The 15,900-nt window shown below is 53.2% G+C and overlaps 1 protein-coding gene across 2 annotated transcripts in view; it reads left to right on the forward strand.

The window, feature by feature from the left end:
- olgc2 (membrane guanylyl cyclase) overlaps window positions 1-15,900 on the forward strand; it is a 69,352-nt gene that overhangs the window by 48,302 nt on the left and 5,150 nt on the right. For both annotated transcript variants that reach the window (XM_023963808.2, NM_001105080.1), the window contains 6 exon segments: window positions 14,141-14,235; window positions 14,305-14,440; window positions 14,752-14,836; window positions 15,269-15,386; window positions 15,466-15,540; window positions 15,818-15,895. In XM_023963808.2, coding sequence (XP_023819576.1) covers window positions 14,141-14,235; window positions 14,305-14,440; window positions 14,752-14,836; window positions 15,269-15,386; window positions 15,466-15,540; window positions 15,818-15,895 — 587 coding nt within the window.

Raw genomic sequence — 15,900 nt, forward strand, 5'->3', positions numbered from 1 at the left:
AGCCTCTGCTCCTCCTTCAGCCTCTTCTCCTCCTTCAGCCTCTGCTCCTCCATCAGCCTCCTTCAGCCTCTGTTCCTCCTTCAGTCTCTGTTTCTCCTTCAGCCTCTGCTCCTCCATCAGCCTCTGCTTCTCCTTCAGCCTCTGCTCCTCCATCAGCCTCTACTCCTCCTTCAGCTTCTGCTCCTCCTTCAGTCTCTGCTCCTCCTTCAGCCTCTTCTCCTCCTTCAGTCTCTGCTCCTCCTTCAGCCTCTGCTCCTCCTTCAGCCTCTGCTTCTCCTTCAGCCTCTGCTCCTCCTTCAGTCTCTGCTTCTCCTTCAGCCTCTGCTCCTCCATCAGCCTCTGCTCCTCCTTCAGCCTCTGCTCCTCTTTCAGCCTCTGCTCCTCCTTCAGTCTCTGCTTCTCCTTCAGCCTCTGCTCCTCCATCAGCCTCTGCTCCTCCTTCAGCCTCTGCTCCTCCTTCAGTCTCTGCTCCTCCTTCAGCCTCTGCTCCTCCTTCAGCCTCTGCTCCTCCTTTAGTCTCTGCTCCTCCTTCAGCCTCATCCTCCTTCAGTCTCTGCTCCTCCTTCAGCCTCTTCTCCTCCTTCAGCCTCTGCTCCTCTATCAGCCTCTGCTCCTCCTTCAGCCTCTGCTCCTCCTTCAGTCTCTGCTCCTCCTTCAGCCTCTGCTCCTCCTTCAGTCTCTGCTCCTCCTTCAGCCTTATCCTCCTTCAGTCTCTGCTCCTCCTTCAGCCTCTTCTCCTCCTTCAGCCTCTGCTCCTCCTTCAGCCTCCTTCAGCCTCTGCTTCTCCTTCAGCCTCTGCTCCTCCTTCAGTCTCCTTCAGCCTCTGCTTCTCCTTCAGCCTCTGCTCCTCCTTCAGCCTCCTTCAGTCTCTGCTCCTCCTTCAGCCTCTGCTCCTCCTTCAGTCTCTTCTCCTCCTTCAGCCTCTGCTCCTCCTTCAGCCTCTGCTCCTCCTTCAGCCTCCTTCAGCCTCTGCTTCTCCTTCAGCCTCTGCTCCTCCTTCAGCCTCTGCTCCTCCTTCAGCCTCCTTCAGCCTCTGCTTCTCCTTCAGCCTCTGCTCCTCCTTCAGCCTCTGCTCCTCCATCAGCCTCTGCTCCTCCTTCAGTCTCTGCTCCTCCTTCAGCCTCTTCTCCTCCTTCAGCCTCCTTCAGCCTCTGCTTCTCCTTCAGCCTTTGCTCCTCCATCAGTCTCTGCTCTTCCTTCAGCTTCTGCTCCTCCTTCAGCCTCTGCTCCTCCTTCAGCCTCTGCTCTTCCTTCAGCCTCTGCTCCTCCTTCAGCCTCTGCTCCTCCTTCAGCCTCTGCTCCTCCTTCAGTCTCTGCTTCTCCTTCAGTCTCTGCTTCTCCTTCAGTCTCTGCTCCTCCTTCAGCCTCTGCTCCTCCTTCAGTCTCTGTTTCTCCTTCAGCCTCTGCTCTTCCATCAGCCTCTGCTCCTTCTTCAGCCTCTGCTCCTCCTTCAGCCTCTGCTCCTCCTTCAGTCTCTGCTTCTCTTTCAGCCTCTGCTCCTCCTTCAGCCTCTGCTCCTCCTTCAGCCTCTGCTCCTCCTTCAGCCGTGTTCAGCCTCTGCTTCTCCTTCAGCCTCTGCTCCTCCTTCAGCCTCTGCTCCTCCTTCCGCCTCTGCTCCTCCTTCAGTCTCTGCTTCTCCTTCAGCCTCTGCTCCTCCTTCATTCTCTGCTCCTCCTTCAGCCTCCTTCAGCCTCTGCTTCTGCTTCAGCCTCTGCTCCTCCTTCAGCCTCTGCTCCTCCTTCAGCCTCTGCTCCTCCTTCAGCCGTGTTCAGCCTCTGCTTCTCCTTCAGCCTCTGCTCCTCCTTCAGTCTCTTCTCCTCCTTCAGCCTCTGCTCCTCCTTCAGCCTCTGCTCCTCCTTCAGCCTCCTTCAGCCTCTGCTTCTCCTTCAGCCTCTGCTCCTCCTTCAGCCTCCTTCAGCCTCTGCTTCTCCTTCAGCCTCTGCTCCTCCATCAGCCTCTGCTCCTCCTTCAGTCTCTGCTCCTCCTTCAGCCTCTTCTCCTCCTTCAGCCTCCTTCAGCCTCTGCTTCTCTTTCAGCCTCTGCTCCTCCATCAGTCTCTGCTCTTCCTTCAGCTTCTGCTCCTCCTTCAGCCTCTGCTCCTCCTTCAGCCTCTGCTCTTCCTTCAGCCTCTGCTCCTCCTTCAGCCTCTGCTCCTCCTTCAGTCTCTGCTCCTCCTTCAGCCTCTGCTCCTCCTTCAGCCTCATCCTCCTTCAGTCTCTGCTCCTCCTTCAGCCTCTTCTCCTCCTTCAGCCTCCTTCAGCCTCTGCTTCTCCTTCAGCCTTTGCTCCTCCATCAGTCTCTGCTCTTCCTTCAGCTTCTGCTCCTCCTTCAGCCTCTGCTCCTCCTTCAGCCTCTGCTCTTCCTTCAGCCTCTGCTCCTCCTTCAGCCTCTGCTCCTCCTTCAGCCTCTGCTCCTCCTTCAGTCTCTGCTTCTCCTTCAGTCTCTGCTTCTCCTTCAGTCTCTGCTCCTCCTTCAGCCTCTGCTCCTCCTTCAGTCTCTGCTTCTCCTTCAGCCTCTGCTCTTCCATCAGCCTCTGCTCCTTCTTCAGCCTCTGCTCCTCCTTCAGCCTCTGCTCCTCCTTCAGTCTCTGCTTCTCTTTCAGCCTCTGCTCCTCCTTCAGCCTCTGCTCCTCCTTCAGCCTCTGCTCCTCCTTCAGCCGTGTTCAGCCTCTGCTTCTCCTTCAGCCTCTGCTCCTCCTTCAGCCTCTGCTCCTCCTTCCGCCTCTGCTCCTCCTTCAGTCTCTGCTTCTCCTTCAGCCTCTGCTCCTCCTTCATTCTCTGCTCCTCCTTCAGCCTCCTTCAGCCTCTGCTTCTGCTTCAGCCTCTGCTCCTCCTTCAGCCTCTGCTCCTCCTTCAGCCGTGTTCAGCCTCTGCTTCTCCTTCAGCCTCTGCTCCTCCTTCAGTCTCTTCTCCTCCTTCAGCCTCTGCTCCTCCTTCAGCCTCTGCTCCTCCTTCAGCCTCCTTCAGCCTCTGCTCCTCCTTCAGTCTCTGCTTCTCCTTCAGCCTCTGCTCCTCCTTCAGTCTCTGCTTCTCCTTCAGCCTCTGCTCCTCCATCAGCCTCTGCTCCTCCTTCAGCCTCTGCTTCTCCTTCAGCCTCTGCTCCTCCTTCAGCCTCCTTCAGCCTCTGAGGAGGAGGATCTGATGGAAGCTTGGCGGATTTCCTGTGACGTCATTTCCGGGTGAGCTATTCCCAGTGCTAGTCGTGTGTGACTGCTGTCCTCTTGTTTGGCATTAGCCTTACTACTATTGCTTACTCTAAGGGTTATCTGGGTTAATATTCACATCTAGTACCTTTTATTAGCGAATTCACCACTGTTAAACCACTTGCTGTTCACTTTTCTCATTTTGTTAAATAAACCACTTCTCTTTACTTAAACACCGCTAGCCTTAGCTTAAAACCTGGCATGGCCACCACTCCTTCCGCCTTTCCCCCTTTCTCCTGCCCCATATGTTTAGTGATGATCCTGCCTCCTTTAGTGAAGATAGCGGTAGTTGTGTTAAGTGTAGTCTTGTGTTAGACTTGGAGGCCAGGCTGGAGCAGTTAGAAGCGCGGCTCCGCACAGTGGAAGCTAAGCCGGCTAGCCAGGTCGTTACTCGTAGCGCGGGCCGCGCTACCAGGGCTAACTTAGCTAGCACCCCAGCGCCCTCCCAACAGCCGGGAGACAGTCAGGGGTTTGTACCGGTTGGGAGGAAACATAGTGCTAAACGCAAAAACTTAGAGCACCCGAGACTCCACGTTAGTAATAGGTTCTCCCCCCTCGGCGACACACCCGCTGAACACTCAACTCTGGTTATAGGCTCTTCTGAAGTTAGAAACGTGGAGCTCCCAGCGGCTACAGTCAGGTGTTATCCGGGGGCCAGAGTTGGTGACATCGAGGGGAACCTTAGGATGTTAGCTCAGAGTAAGTCCAGGTTCCGTCGAGTCGTGATTCACGCAGGCGGTAATGATGCCCGACGGAGACAGTCAGAGGTGGTTAAGTTAAACGTAACTTCGGTGTGTAAACTGGCTAAGACGATGTCCGACACTGTAATTTTCTCTGGTCCCCTGCCGAACTTAGTCAGTGATGAAATGTACAGCCGCTTTTCATCATTTAACCGCTGGCTTTCTAGATGGTGCCCAGAAAACGGCGTTGGTTTTGTGGATAACTGGAGCGCGTTTTGGGGGAAGCCCGGTCTCATGCGGAGAGACGGCGTCCATCCCACCCGGGACGGTGCCGCTCTTCTTTCTAGAAACATTTCTGCTAGCCTTAGTCTGTTAACCTGACAATCCAGAGACGAGACCCGGGCGCAGAGCAGCAGTGTAAAACGCTCCTCTGAGCCTCCCTTAGGGTTAGTGCCGGTGCAAAACCCATGCAGGGAAAGTCAAGCAGGTCCTAGCTTTAGCTTATGTGCTGAAAGACAAATGAAAGGAGCACGTCATAGAAACCTTAAAGTGACAGACAGCAGTTCTCACAAGCAGAATTAAATGCGGTTTATTAAACATTCGATCCATTTCCTCCAAGTCCCTCTTAGTCAACGAGTTAATTACTGATAAAAACCTTAGTCTTTTAGCCTTAACAGAAACTTGGCTCCATCAGGATGACTATGTTAGATTGAATGAAGCAACCCCCCCCACTTATGCTAACTATCAGAAATCCAGGATTTCAGGGAAAGGAGGTGGTTTGGCAGTAATATCACAGTCTAGCTTACTTCTCAGCCCTAAAGTTAAAAATGCTTATAATTCATTTGAAAGCATCATATTGTCTTTAAGTCACCCAAACAGGAAAACTCGAAAACCTGTTTTACTCATAATTATTTATCGCCCCCCCGGCCCATATTCAGAATTTTTAACTGAGTTTTCCGACTTCCTATCGACTATTGTCTTAGATTCAGATCAAACTATAATATTAGGGGATTTTAATATTCATGTTGATGACCCCAGTGACTGTCTAGGAAAGGCTTTTGCAGCTTTATTAGCTGATGTTGGTTTCACCCAAAGTGTGAATGAACCCACTCACTGTCATAAGCACACCCTGGACCTTGTTCTAACCCATGGGATAGAGATCAGCCAGCTGAGTGTCCTTCCTCTTAACCCCATCATTTCTGATCACTTTATGATTACCTTCCAGTTTACACTGGAACATCCTTCTGCCCCAGTGAATAAGAAACAGCTTAGAAGAACCTTAACTGACCGTTCTGTGTCTGAGTTTAAACACACAGTTCAGCCAGTACTTAGTGATATTCTGAGAAAATACTCTGAGACCAGCTCCCATAGTATCAGTCCTAGTATAAATGACCACTTTGTTAATGATGCCTTACAAGCCCTCAGGAGTACACTCCATGTTGTTGCCCCCTTGAAACCTAAGTTCGTCAGACAAAACCGAGTAGCACCGTGGTTTAACGCTGAAACTCGTTCTCTTAAACGAGAAACCCGTAAGTTGGAAAGAGAATGGCGCCGCTCCGGTTCAGAGCAGTCTCTGGATATCTGGAAACATAGCCTTTTAAATTATAAAAAAGCCCTGCGTAGAGCTAGAAGCCAGTACTATTCAACCTTAATATCAGAGAATGGAAACAATCCAAGATTTCTTTTTAGCACTATAGCTAAATTAACTCGCAGTCAGAGCTCAGTAGAACCACATGTTCCTGTTTCTCTCAGCTCTGATGATTTTCTTACATTTTTCGATAGTAAAATCTCAAATATTAGACATAAGTTAAATCAAGTTATTCCTACTATCAGCCCAGAACAGGCTGAAGCGGTAGAAATGGAGGCATCCATAGAAACCTCTGTAACATTAGACTGCTTCACTGCTGTGGATCAAGCGGAAATAACATCAATTATTACGTCCTCCAAATCCTCAACGTGTCTGTTAGACCCAATTCCCACCAGACTTTTTAAAGAAACTTTTCCCCTAATTAATGATCCCATATTAACAATGATAAATGCCTCTCTGGAAACGGGTTACGTGCCACAGTCTTTTAAATATGCAGTTGTTAAACCTCTTCTGAAAAAGCCCAGTTTGGATCCTAGCATCTTGGCCAACTATAGACCGATATCAAACCTGCCCTTTATTTCTAAAATCCTAGAAAGAGTTGTAGTTAAGCAGCTTTACTGCCACCTACAGGACAACAGCCACTTTGAAGACTTTCAGTCGGGGTTTAGACCTCACCACAGTACGGAAACTGCACTAGTTAGAGTCTCTAATGACTTGTTATTGGCCTCAGAAAAGGGAATACTTTCTATTCTGGTCCTGTTGGACCTCAGTGCAGCCTTTGACACTATCGACCACGGTATTTTACTCCATAGATTAGAGCAGGACATAGGGATCAGAGGATCTGCTCTCCACTGGTTTAAATCCTATCTGTCCCATAGGTATCAGTTCGTTAATGTAAATGGCCATTCCTCTCAGTGCACTCGGGTCAACTATGGAGTCCCACAGGGCTCAGTCTTGGGACCGATCCTGTTTACGCTTTATATGCTACCCCTAGGAAACATAATCAGGAAACACAGCATTAATTTTCATTGTTATGCCGACGATACGCAGTTGTATTTATCCATGAAGCCTGACCAGAATGACCAGATAGAGAAACTGAACGCCTGCATCAGTGACATCAAGACCTGGATGACAATTAATTACCTCCTCTTGAACCCAGAAAAAACTGAGGTCATTATACTTGGTCCTAAAAACCTCAGAGATGCTCTGTCTGCTCAGATAGTCTCCCTGGATGGTATAAGTATAGCCCCCAATTCCACAGTTAGAAACCTTGGGGTTTTACTTGACCAGGATTTATCATTTAAGGCTCACATATCTCAGGCGTGTAGAACTGCCTTTTTTCACCTGCGGAATATTGCTAAGATCAGAAATATACTTTCTAAGAGTGATGCTGAAAAACTCATCCATGCATTTGTTACGTCGAGGCTGGATTACTGTAACTCCTTGTTAGCAGCGTGTCCTAAGAGTTCCTTAAGAAGTCTCCAGCTTGTTCAGAACGCAGCTGCTAGATTGTTAGCAGGAACTAGCAGAAGAGATCACATCACTCCTGTGTTAGTTTCGCTCCATTGGCTCCCAGTTGATTCAAGAATCAAGTTCAAGATCCTCCTGTTAACCTATAAGGCCTTACATGGAATGGCCCCGTCCTATATTAAGGACCTCATAGTCCCTTACCAACCAATCAGAATACTTCGCTCGCAAAATGCAGGACTGCTTGTGGTTCCTAGAATTAGTAAAAGTACGGTTGGAGGTAGAGCGTTTAGCCACCAAGCCCCTGTCTTATGGAATAAACTCCCAGCTCATGGAAGAGAGGCCGACTCAGTTTCTACATTCAAAGTTAGACTGAAAACATTCCTCTTTGGACAGGATTATTGTCAGACTAGTTAGTATTCAGAGATTATTTAACTTAATGTTAGTTTGTTTAAATTAAACTTAATAATAACTATTTCTTTTAAAAGGCTGCTAGAAGTTGAAGCTGGGGTAACTATGGTACACTGGGGTTCTGTCCTCTTTCCTTTTTTACTTCTACCCTTCCTTTCCTCTATTCTTGATCATCATTTATCATTTAGTTCTCCATGCCTCTGTTTGGTGCAGTGATTCATGTATTGTCCCTCTTTCCCCTCCTGGGGAGTGGGAGTGCTTCCAGACTCCAGTTGTTTCATCCGTGCTCCAGTTCCTGACCGAGTATCTCGTCTCTGCTCCTGCTCCTACACCTGGCTGTGGTTCCTGTCTCCGGCTCGACTCGCGCCTTTGACTGTCCCGATAACCACGGCTGGATGAAGCTCGTCTGCTGGACTTTTATATATGTAGTTGTAGATTTAGATAAGTTAATTCTTCTCTAAGAGTTCTGGTAAATCGCCTGTCCGTCCTGGGGGAGGATCCCTCCTTCATGTGGGCACCCCTGAGGTTTCTTCGTTTTTTCCGGAATCCGTTTTTTTTGGGAGTTTTTCCTTACCGCGAAGGGGGGTCTAAGGGCAGGGATGCCAGTATAGCTTAGTCAGTTTGTTAGTTCATTTTAGTATTTTTCTATTGAACTCTTTGTATTCGTGATCCTTTTGAGTTCATGTTTTACTTCGAAGCCCATCGAGACAACTGTTGTTGTGATTTTGGGCTATACAAATAAAATTGAATTGAATTGAATTGAATTGCTCCTCCTTCAGCCTCTGCTCCTCCTTCAGTCTCTGCTTCTCCTTCAGCCTCTGCTCCTCCATCAGCCTCTACTCCTCCTTCAGCTTCTGCTCCTCCTTCAGCCTCTTCTCCTCCTTCAGTCTCTTCTCCTCCTTCAGTCTCTGCTCCTCCTTCAGTCTCTGCTTCTCCTTCAGCCTCTGCTCCTCCATCAGCCTCTGCTTCTCCTTCAGCCTCTGCTCCTCCATCAGCCTCTACTCCTCCTTCAGCTTCTGCTCCTCCTTCAGTCTCTGCTCCTCCTTCAGCCTCTTCTCCTCCTTCAGCCTCTGCTCCTCCTTCAGTCTCTGCTTCTCCTTCAGCCTCTGCTTCTCCTTCAGCCTCTGCTCCTCCATCAGCCTCTGCTCCTCCTTCAGTCTCTGCTTCTCCTTCAGCCTCTGCTCCTCCATCAGCCTCTGCTCCTCCTTCAGCCTCTGCTCCTCCTTCAGTCTCTGCTCCTCCTTCAGCCTCTGCTCCTCCATCAGCCTCTTCTCCTCCTTCAGTCTCTGCTCCTCCTTCAGTCTCTGCTTCTCCTTCAGCCTCTGCTCCTCCATCAGCCTCTGCTTCTCCTTCAGCCTCTGCTCCTCCATCAGCCTCTGCTCCTCCTTCAGCTTCTGCTCCTCCTTCAGTCTCTGCTCCTCCTTCAGCCTCTGCTCCTCCATCAGCCTCTGCTCCTCCTTCAGTCTCTGCTTCTCCTTCAGCCTCTGCTCCTCCTTCAGCCTCTTCTCCTCCTTCAGCCTCTTCTCCTCCTTCAGCCTCTGCTCCTCCTTCAGTCTCTGCTTCTCCTTCAGCCTCTGCTTCTCCTTCAGCCTCTGCTCCTCCATCAGCCTCTGCTCCTCCTTCAGTCTCTGCTTCTCCTTCAGCCTCTGCTCCTCCATCAGCCTCTGCTCCTCCTTCAGCCTCTGCTCCTCCTTCAGTCTCTGCTCCTCCTTCAGCCTCTGCTCCTCCATCAGCCTCTGCTCCTCCTTCAGTCTCTGCTTCTCCTTCAGCCTCTGCTCCTCCTTCAGCCTCTTCTCCTCCTTCAGCCTCTACTCCTCCTTCAGCTTCTGCTCCTCCTTCAGTCTCTGCTCCTCCTTCAGTCTCTGCTTCTCCTTCAGCCTCTGCTTCTCCTTCAGCCTCTGCTCCTCCATCAGCCTCTGCTCCTCCTTCAGTCTCTGCTTCTCCTTCAGCCTCTGCTCCTCCATCAGCCTCTGCTCCTCCTTCAGCCTCTGCTCCTCCTTCAGTCTCTGCTCCTCCTTCAGCCTCTGCTCCTCCATCAGCCTCTGCTCCTCCTTCAGTCTCTGCTTCTCCTTCAGCCTCTGCTCCTCCATCAGCCTCTGCTCCTCCTTCAGTCTCTGCTTCTCCTTCAGCCTCTGCTCCTCCTTCAGCCTCTGCTCCTCCTTCAGTCTCTGCTCCTCCTTCAGCCTCTGCTCCTCCTTCAGTCTCTGCTTCTCCTTCAGCCTCTGCTCCTCCTTCAGCCTCTGCTCCTCCTTCAGCCTCTGCTCCTCCTTCAGTCTCTGCTTCTCCTTCAGCCTCTGCTCCTCCATCAGCCTCTGCTCCTCCTTCAGCCTCTGCTCCTCCTTCAGTCTCTGCTCCTCCTTCAGCCTCTGCTCCTCCTTCAGCCTCTGCTCCTCCTTCAGCCTCTGCTCCTCTATCAGCCTCTGCTCCTCCTTCAGCCTCTGCTCCTCCTTCAGTCTCTGCTCCTCCTTCAGCCTCTGCTCCTCCTTCAGCCTCTGCTCCTCCTTCAGTCTCTGCTCCTCCTTCAGCCTCTTCTCCTCCTTCAGCCTCTTCTCCTCCTTCAGCCTCTGCTCCTCTATCAGCCTCTGCTCCTCCTTCAGCCTCTGCTCCTCCTTCAGTTTCTGCTCCTCCTTCAGCCTCTGCTCCTCCTTCAGCCTCTGCTCCTCCTTCAGCCTCTTCTCCTCCTTCAGCCTCTTCTCCTCCTTCAGCCTCTTCTCCTCCTTCAGCCTCTGCTCCTCCTTCAGCCTCTGCTCCTCCTTCAGCCTCCTTCAGCCTCTGCTTCTCCTTCAGCGTCTGCTCCTCCATCAGCCTCTGCTCCTCCTTCAGCCTCTGCTCCTCCATCAGCCTCTGCTCCTCCTTCAGCCTCTGCTCCTCCTTCAGTATTTGCTCCTCCTTCAGCCTCTTCTCCTCATTCAGCCTCTTCTCCTCCTTCAGCCTCTGCTCCTCCTTCAGCCTCCTTCAGCCTCTGCTTCTCCTTCAGCCTCTGCTCCTCCATCAGCCTCTGCTCCTCCTTCAGCCTCTGCTCCTCCTTCAGTCTCTGCTCCTCCTTCAGCCTCTGCTCCTCCTTCAGTCTCTTCTCCTCCTTCAGCCTCTGCTCCTCCTTCAGCCTCTGCTCCTCCTTCAGCCTCCTTCAGCGTCTGCTTCTCCTTCAGCCTCTGCTCCTCCTTCAGCCTCCTTCAGCCTCTGCTTCTCCTTCAGCCTCTGCTCCTCCATCAGCCTCTGCTCCTCCTTCAGTCTCTGCTCCTCCTTCAGTCTCTTCTCCTCCTTCAGCCTTATCCTCCTTCAGCCTCTGCTTCTCCTTCAGCCTCTGCTCCTCCATCAGTCTCTGCTCCTCCTTCAGCCTCTGCTCCTCCTTCAGCCTCTGCTCCTCCTTCAGTCTTTGCTCCTCCTTCAGCCTTATCCTCCTTCAGTCTCTGCTCCTCCTTCAGCCTCTTTCAGCCTCTGCTTCTCCTTCAGCCTCTGCTCCTCCTTCAGCCTCCTTCAGCCTCTGCTTCTCCTTCAGCCTCTGCTCCTCCTTCAGCCTCTTCTCCTCCTTCAGCCTCTGCTCCTCCTTCAGCCTCTGCTCCTCCTTCAGCCTCTGCTCCTCCTTCAGCCTCTGCTCCTCCTTCAGCCTCTGCTCCTCCTTCAGCCTCTGCTCCTCCTTCAGTCTCTGCTCCTCCTTCAGCCTCTGCTCCTCCTTCAGCCTCATCCTCCTTCAGTCTCTGCTCCTCCTTCAGCCTCTTCTCCTCCTTCAGCCTCTGCTCCTCTATCAGCCTCTGTTCCTCCTTCAGCCTCTGCTCCTCCTTCAGTCTCTGCTCCTCCTTCAGCCTCTGCTCCTCCTTCAGTCTCTGCTCCTCCTTCAGCCTCTTCTCCTCCTTCAGCCTCTTCTCCTCCTTCAGCCTCTGCTCCTCTATCAGCCTCTGCTCCTCCTTCAGCCTCTGCTCCTCCTTCAGTTTCTGCTCCTCCTTCAGCCTCTGCTCCTCCTTCAGCCTCTGCTCCTCCTTCAGTCTCTGCTCCTCCTTCAGCCTCTTCTCCTCCTTCAGCCTCTTCTCCTCCTTCAGCCTCTGCTTCTCCTTCAGCCTCTGCTCCTCCATCATCCTCTGCTCCTCCTTCAGCCTCTGCTCCTCCTTCAGTCTCTGCTCCTCCTTCAGCCTCTGCTCCTCCTTCAGTCTCTTCTCCTCCTTCAGTCTCTGCTCCTCCTTCAGCCTCTTCTCCTCCTTCAGTCTCTGCTCCTCCTTCAGCCTCTGCTCCTCCTTCAGCCTCTGCTCCTCCTTCAGTCTCTGCTTCTCCTTCAGCCTCATCCTCCATCAGCCTCTGCTCCTCCTTCAGCCTCTGCTCCTCCTTCAGTCTCTGCTTCTCCTTCAGCCTCTGCTCCTCCATCAGCCTCTGCTCCTCCTTCAGCCTCTGCTCCTCCTTCAGTCTCTGCTCCTCCTTCAGCCTCTGCTCCTCCTTCAGCCTCTGCTCCTCCTTCAGCCTCATCCTCCTTCAGTCTCTGCTCCTCCTTCAGCCTCTTCTCCTCCTTCAGCCTCTGCTCCTCTATCAGCCTCTGCTCCTCCTTCAGCCTCTGCTCCTCCTTCAGTCTCTGCTCCTCCTTCAGCCTCTGCTCCTCCTTCAGCCTCTGCTCCTCCTTCAGCCTCCTTCAGCCTCTGCTTCTCCTTCAGCCTCTGCTCCTCCATCAGCCTCTGCTCCTCCTTCAGCCTCTGCTCCTCCATCAGCCTCTGCTCCTCCTTCAGCCTCTGCTCCTCCTTCAGTATTTGCTCCTCCTTCAGCCTCTTCTCCTCCTTCAGCCTCCTTCAGCCTCTGCTTCTCTTTCAGCCTCTGCTCCTCCATCAGTCTCTGCTCTTCCTTCAGCTTCTGCTCCTCCTTCAGCCTCTGCTCCTCCTTCAGCCTCTGCTCTTCCTTCAGCCTCTGCTCCTCCTTCAGTCTCTGCTCCTCCTTCAGCCTCTGCTCCTCCTTCAGTCTCTTCTCCTCCTTCAGCCTCTGCTCCTCCTTCAGCCTCTGCTCCTCCTTCAGCCTCTTTCAGCCTCTGCTTCTCCTTCAGCCTCTGCTCCTCCTTCAGCCTCCTTCAGCCTCTGCTTCTCCTTCAGCCTCTGCTCCTCCATCAGCCTCTGCTCCTCCTTCAGTCTCTGCTCCTCCTTCAGCCTCTTCTCCTCCTTCAGCCTTATCCTCCTTCAGCCTCTGCTTCTCCTTCAGCCTCTGCTCCTCCATCAGTCTCTGCTCCTCCTTCAGCCTCTGCTCCTCCTTCAGCCTCTGCTCCTCCTTCAGTCTTTGCTCCTCCTTCAGCCTTATCCTCCTTCAGTCTCTGCTCCTCCTTCAGCCTCTTTCAGCCTCTGCTTCTCCTTCAGCCTCTGCTCCTCCTTCAGCCTCCTTCAGCCTCTGCTTCTCCTTCAGCCTCTGCTCCTCCTTCAGCCTCTTCTCCTCCTTCAGCCTCTGCTCCTCCTTCAGCCTCTGCTCCTCCTTCAGCCTCCTTCAGCCTCTGCTTCTCCTTCAGCCTCTGCTCCTCCATCAGCCTCTGCTCCTCCTTCAGCCTCTGTTCCTCCTTCAGCCTCCTTCAGCCTCTGCTCCTCCTTCAGCCTCTGTTCCTCCTTCAGCCTCCTTCAGCCTCTGTTCCTCCTTCAGCCTCTGCTCCTCCTTCAGCCTATGCTCCTCCATCAGCCTCTGCTCCTCCATCAGCCTCTGCTCCTCCTTCAGCCTCTGCTCCTCCTTCAGCCTCTGCTCCTCCTTCAGCCTCTGCTCCTCCTTCAGCCTCTTCTCCTCCTTCAGCCTCCTTCAGCCTCTGTTCCTCCTTCAGCTTCTGCTCCTCCTTCAGCCTATGCTCCTCCATCAGCCTCTGCTCCTCCTTCAGCCTCTTTTCCTCCTTCAGCCTCCTTCAGCCTCTGCTCTTCCTTCAGCCTCTGCTCCTCCATCAGCCTCTGCTCCTCCTTCAGTCTCTGTTCCTCCTTCAGCCTCTGCTCCTCCTTCAGCCTCCTTCAGCCTCTGCTTCTCCTTCAGCCTCTGCTCCTCCTTCAGCCTCTGCTCCTCCTTCAGCCTCTGCTCCTCCTTCAGTCTCTGCTCCTCTTTCAGCCTCCTTCAGCCTCTGCTTCTCCTTCAGCCTCTGCTCCTCCTTCAGCCTCTGCTCCTCCTTCAGTCTCTGCTCCTCGTTCAGCCTCCTTCAGCCTCTGCTCCTCCTTCAACCTCTGCTCCTCCTTCAGCCTCTGCTCCTCCTTCAGCCTCCTTCAGCCTCTGCTCCTCCTTCAGCCTCCTTCAGCCTCTGCTTCTCCTTCTGCCTCTGTTCCTCCTTCAGCCTCTGCTCCTCCTTCAGCCTCTGCTCCTCCATCAGCCTCCTTCAGCCTCTGCTCTTCCTTCAGCCTCTGCTTCTCCTTCTGCCTCTGTTCCTCCTTCAGCCTCTGCTCCTCCTTCAGCCTCTGCTTCTCCTTCTGCCTCTGTTCCTCCTTCAGCCTCTGCTCCTCCTTCAGCCTCTGCTCCTCCATCAGCCTCCTTCAGCCTCTGCTCTTCCTTCAGCCTCTGCTTCTCCTTCAGTCTCTACTCCTCCATCAGCCTCTGTTCCTCCTTCAGCCTCTGCTTCTCCTTCAGCCTCTGCTTCTCCTTCAGCCTCTGCTCCTCCTTCAGCTTCTGCTCCTCCTTCAGCCTCCTTCAGCCTCTGCTTCTCCTTCTGCCTCTGTTCCTCCTTCAGCCTCTGCTCCTCCTTCAGCCTCTGCTTCTCCTTCTGCCTCTGTTCCTCCTTCAGCCTCTGCTTCTCCTTCAGCCTCTGCTCCTCCTTCAGCCTCTGCTCCTCCTTCAGTCTCTGCTCCTCCTTCAGCCTCTGCTCCTCCTCAGGTGTGACCGGGCTGCTGCACCTGGACGTGAGCGGGGACAGAGAGACGGACTTTGCTCTGTGGGACCTGGTGGACACCAACAGCAGCAGCTTCCAGGTGAAGCCTTCATGCATGCAGGCGCGTTAGCGGGAGGTTCTGCATGTCTGACCCGGTTCCCGTCTGCAGATCGTTGTGGTGTACAACAGCTTTGAGGAGCAGGTGACGCCGGTTCCTGGGACATCGGTGCGCTGGCTGGGCGGAGCTCGTCCTCTCGATGTTCCCAAGTGCGGCTTCAAGAACGACAACCCCGCCTGCCTGACAAGTCAGTGAAAGCCAGCATGAAGGGCTCTGCTCAGTGAGGGGGGGTCACACAGAGGAGGAGTTAAGAGCTTCAGCCTGACGTTCATCCATGAACCTGAACGCTGCCACCTAGTGGCTGTTGGGGAAAGCACGCTGTTGTAGATGTTTGAATGTCCTGCAGTCTTCCTCTCAGCCTCTTCATCTTTGTGAAGACTTTGGTTTCAGCACCTTTGAGGAGGAGAGCCCCTCCCTAAGGGGGGGGGGGGGGGGCTCTAAGGCTGACCTGCCACTCTGTTCTGCCCCCCCAAACCTAAAACTCTGTGTTCCCGTCAGAGACGATCACCATCCACCAGATGGTCTCCATCACGCTCTTCTTCATCTTCACCATGACCCTGACCATCGCCATCTTCATCTGCAGGTGAGAGCCGCCGAACGTGGGGGGGGGGCTCTCCTGATGGAGGTCATGTATGGAGATGTGTTTGTACCGATTCAGCCCCCCCCCCCCCCCCCCCCCACACACACACACACACACACTCACTCAGGAACCTCCTGCTCCTCCATTCCTGGTCCATTTCATGCAGATCCAGATTTCTTTGATCCGGATCAGTTCTGGTTCTGCTCCAGGTCCAGAAGGACCATGAAACGCCGTCCTTTCAGATGTTTCTGCTTCATCAGATTTGTGGACGATGTTAGTTTGACCTTCAGACTGAAGTCATTTTTAAGCAGAACTTGGTCCTTTGACATGGACTGGTTCTGGTTTGGACCCAGTATTTGGTTCTGAACAGGTTTTCAGGAGTGCTGGTTCTGACCGCCCCGTGTTCATGTGCTGGTCTGACTTTCCGTTCTGCAGGAAGATGAAGCTGGAGAAGGAGCTGGTGGCCCAGCTGTGGAGGATTTCCTGGGACGACATCCAGATGAGCAACCTGGACAAGGTTCTGCGGAGCGGGAGCCGGATCACTCTGTCGCTGGTCAGTGTCCACGCCGCACGCACGCCGGCGTGGAGGGCTCTCTTCATCCTCACCTGAAGATCCTCCTGTTTCTCCACAGAGAGGTTCCAACTACGGCTCGCTGATGACGGCAAACGGAAACCTGCAGGTCTTTGCAAAGACCGGATACTACAAGGTGAGCCGGTTACTGCGGTTCTGAACCCGGACCAGGCCTGTTGGTTTAGACCAGGGGGGTCCAAATCCAGACCTGGAGCGCCCGCCTCCTGCTGGTTCTCCAGAATCCCTGCCTCATCTGCTGCTGATCACCTGGATCAGGTGTGTTTAGCCAATAAGGAGCTTCAACGGCAGGTTGGTTGGTAGGAAACCGGCCCCCCAGGCCTGGAATTGGACCCCCCCTGGTTTAGATGTTGACGGAGAGCAGAGATGGAGTAGCTGAAGTCTGCTTTTTCCAGGGGAACATCGTGGCCATCAAATACACCAACAAGAAGCGGATCGAGCTGAACAGGAAGGTTCTGTTTGAGCTCAAACACGTGAG

Source organism: Oryzias latipes, chromosome 16 (assembly GCF_053564925.1).
Source record: "Oryzias latipes strain Hd-rR chromosome 16, Olatipes_Hd-rR_3.1".
Taxonomy (NCBI): Eukaryota; Metazoa; Chordata; class Actinopteri; order Beloniformes; family Adrianichthyidae; genus Oryzias; species Oryzias latipes.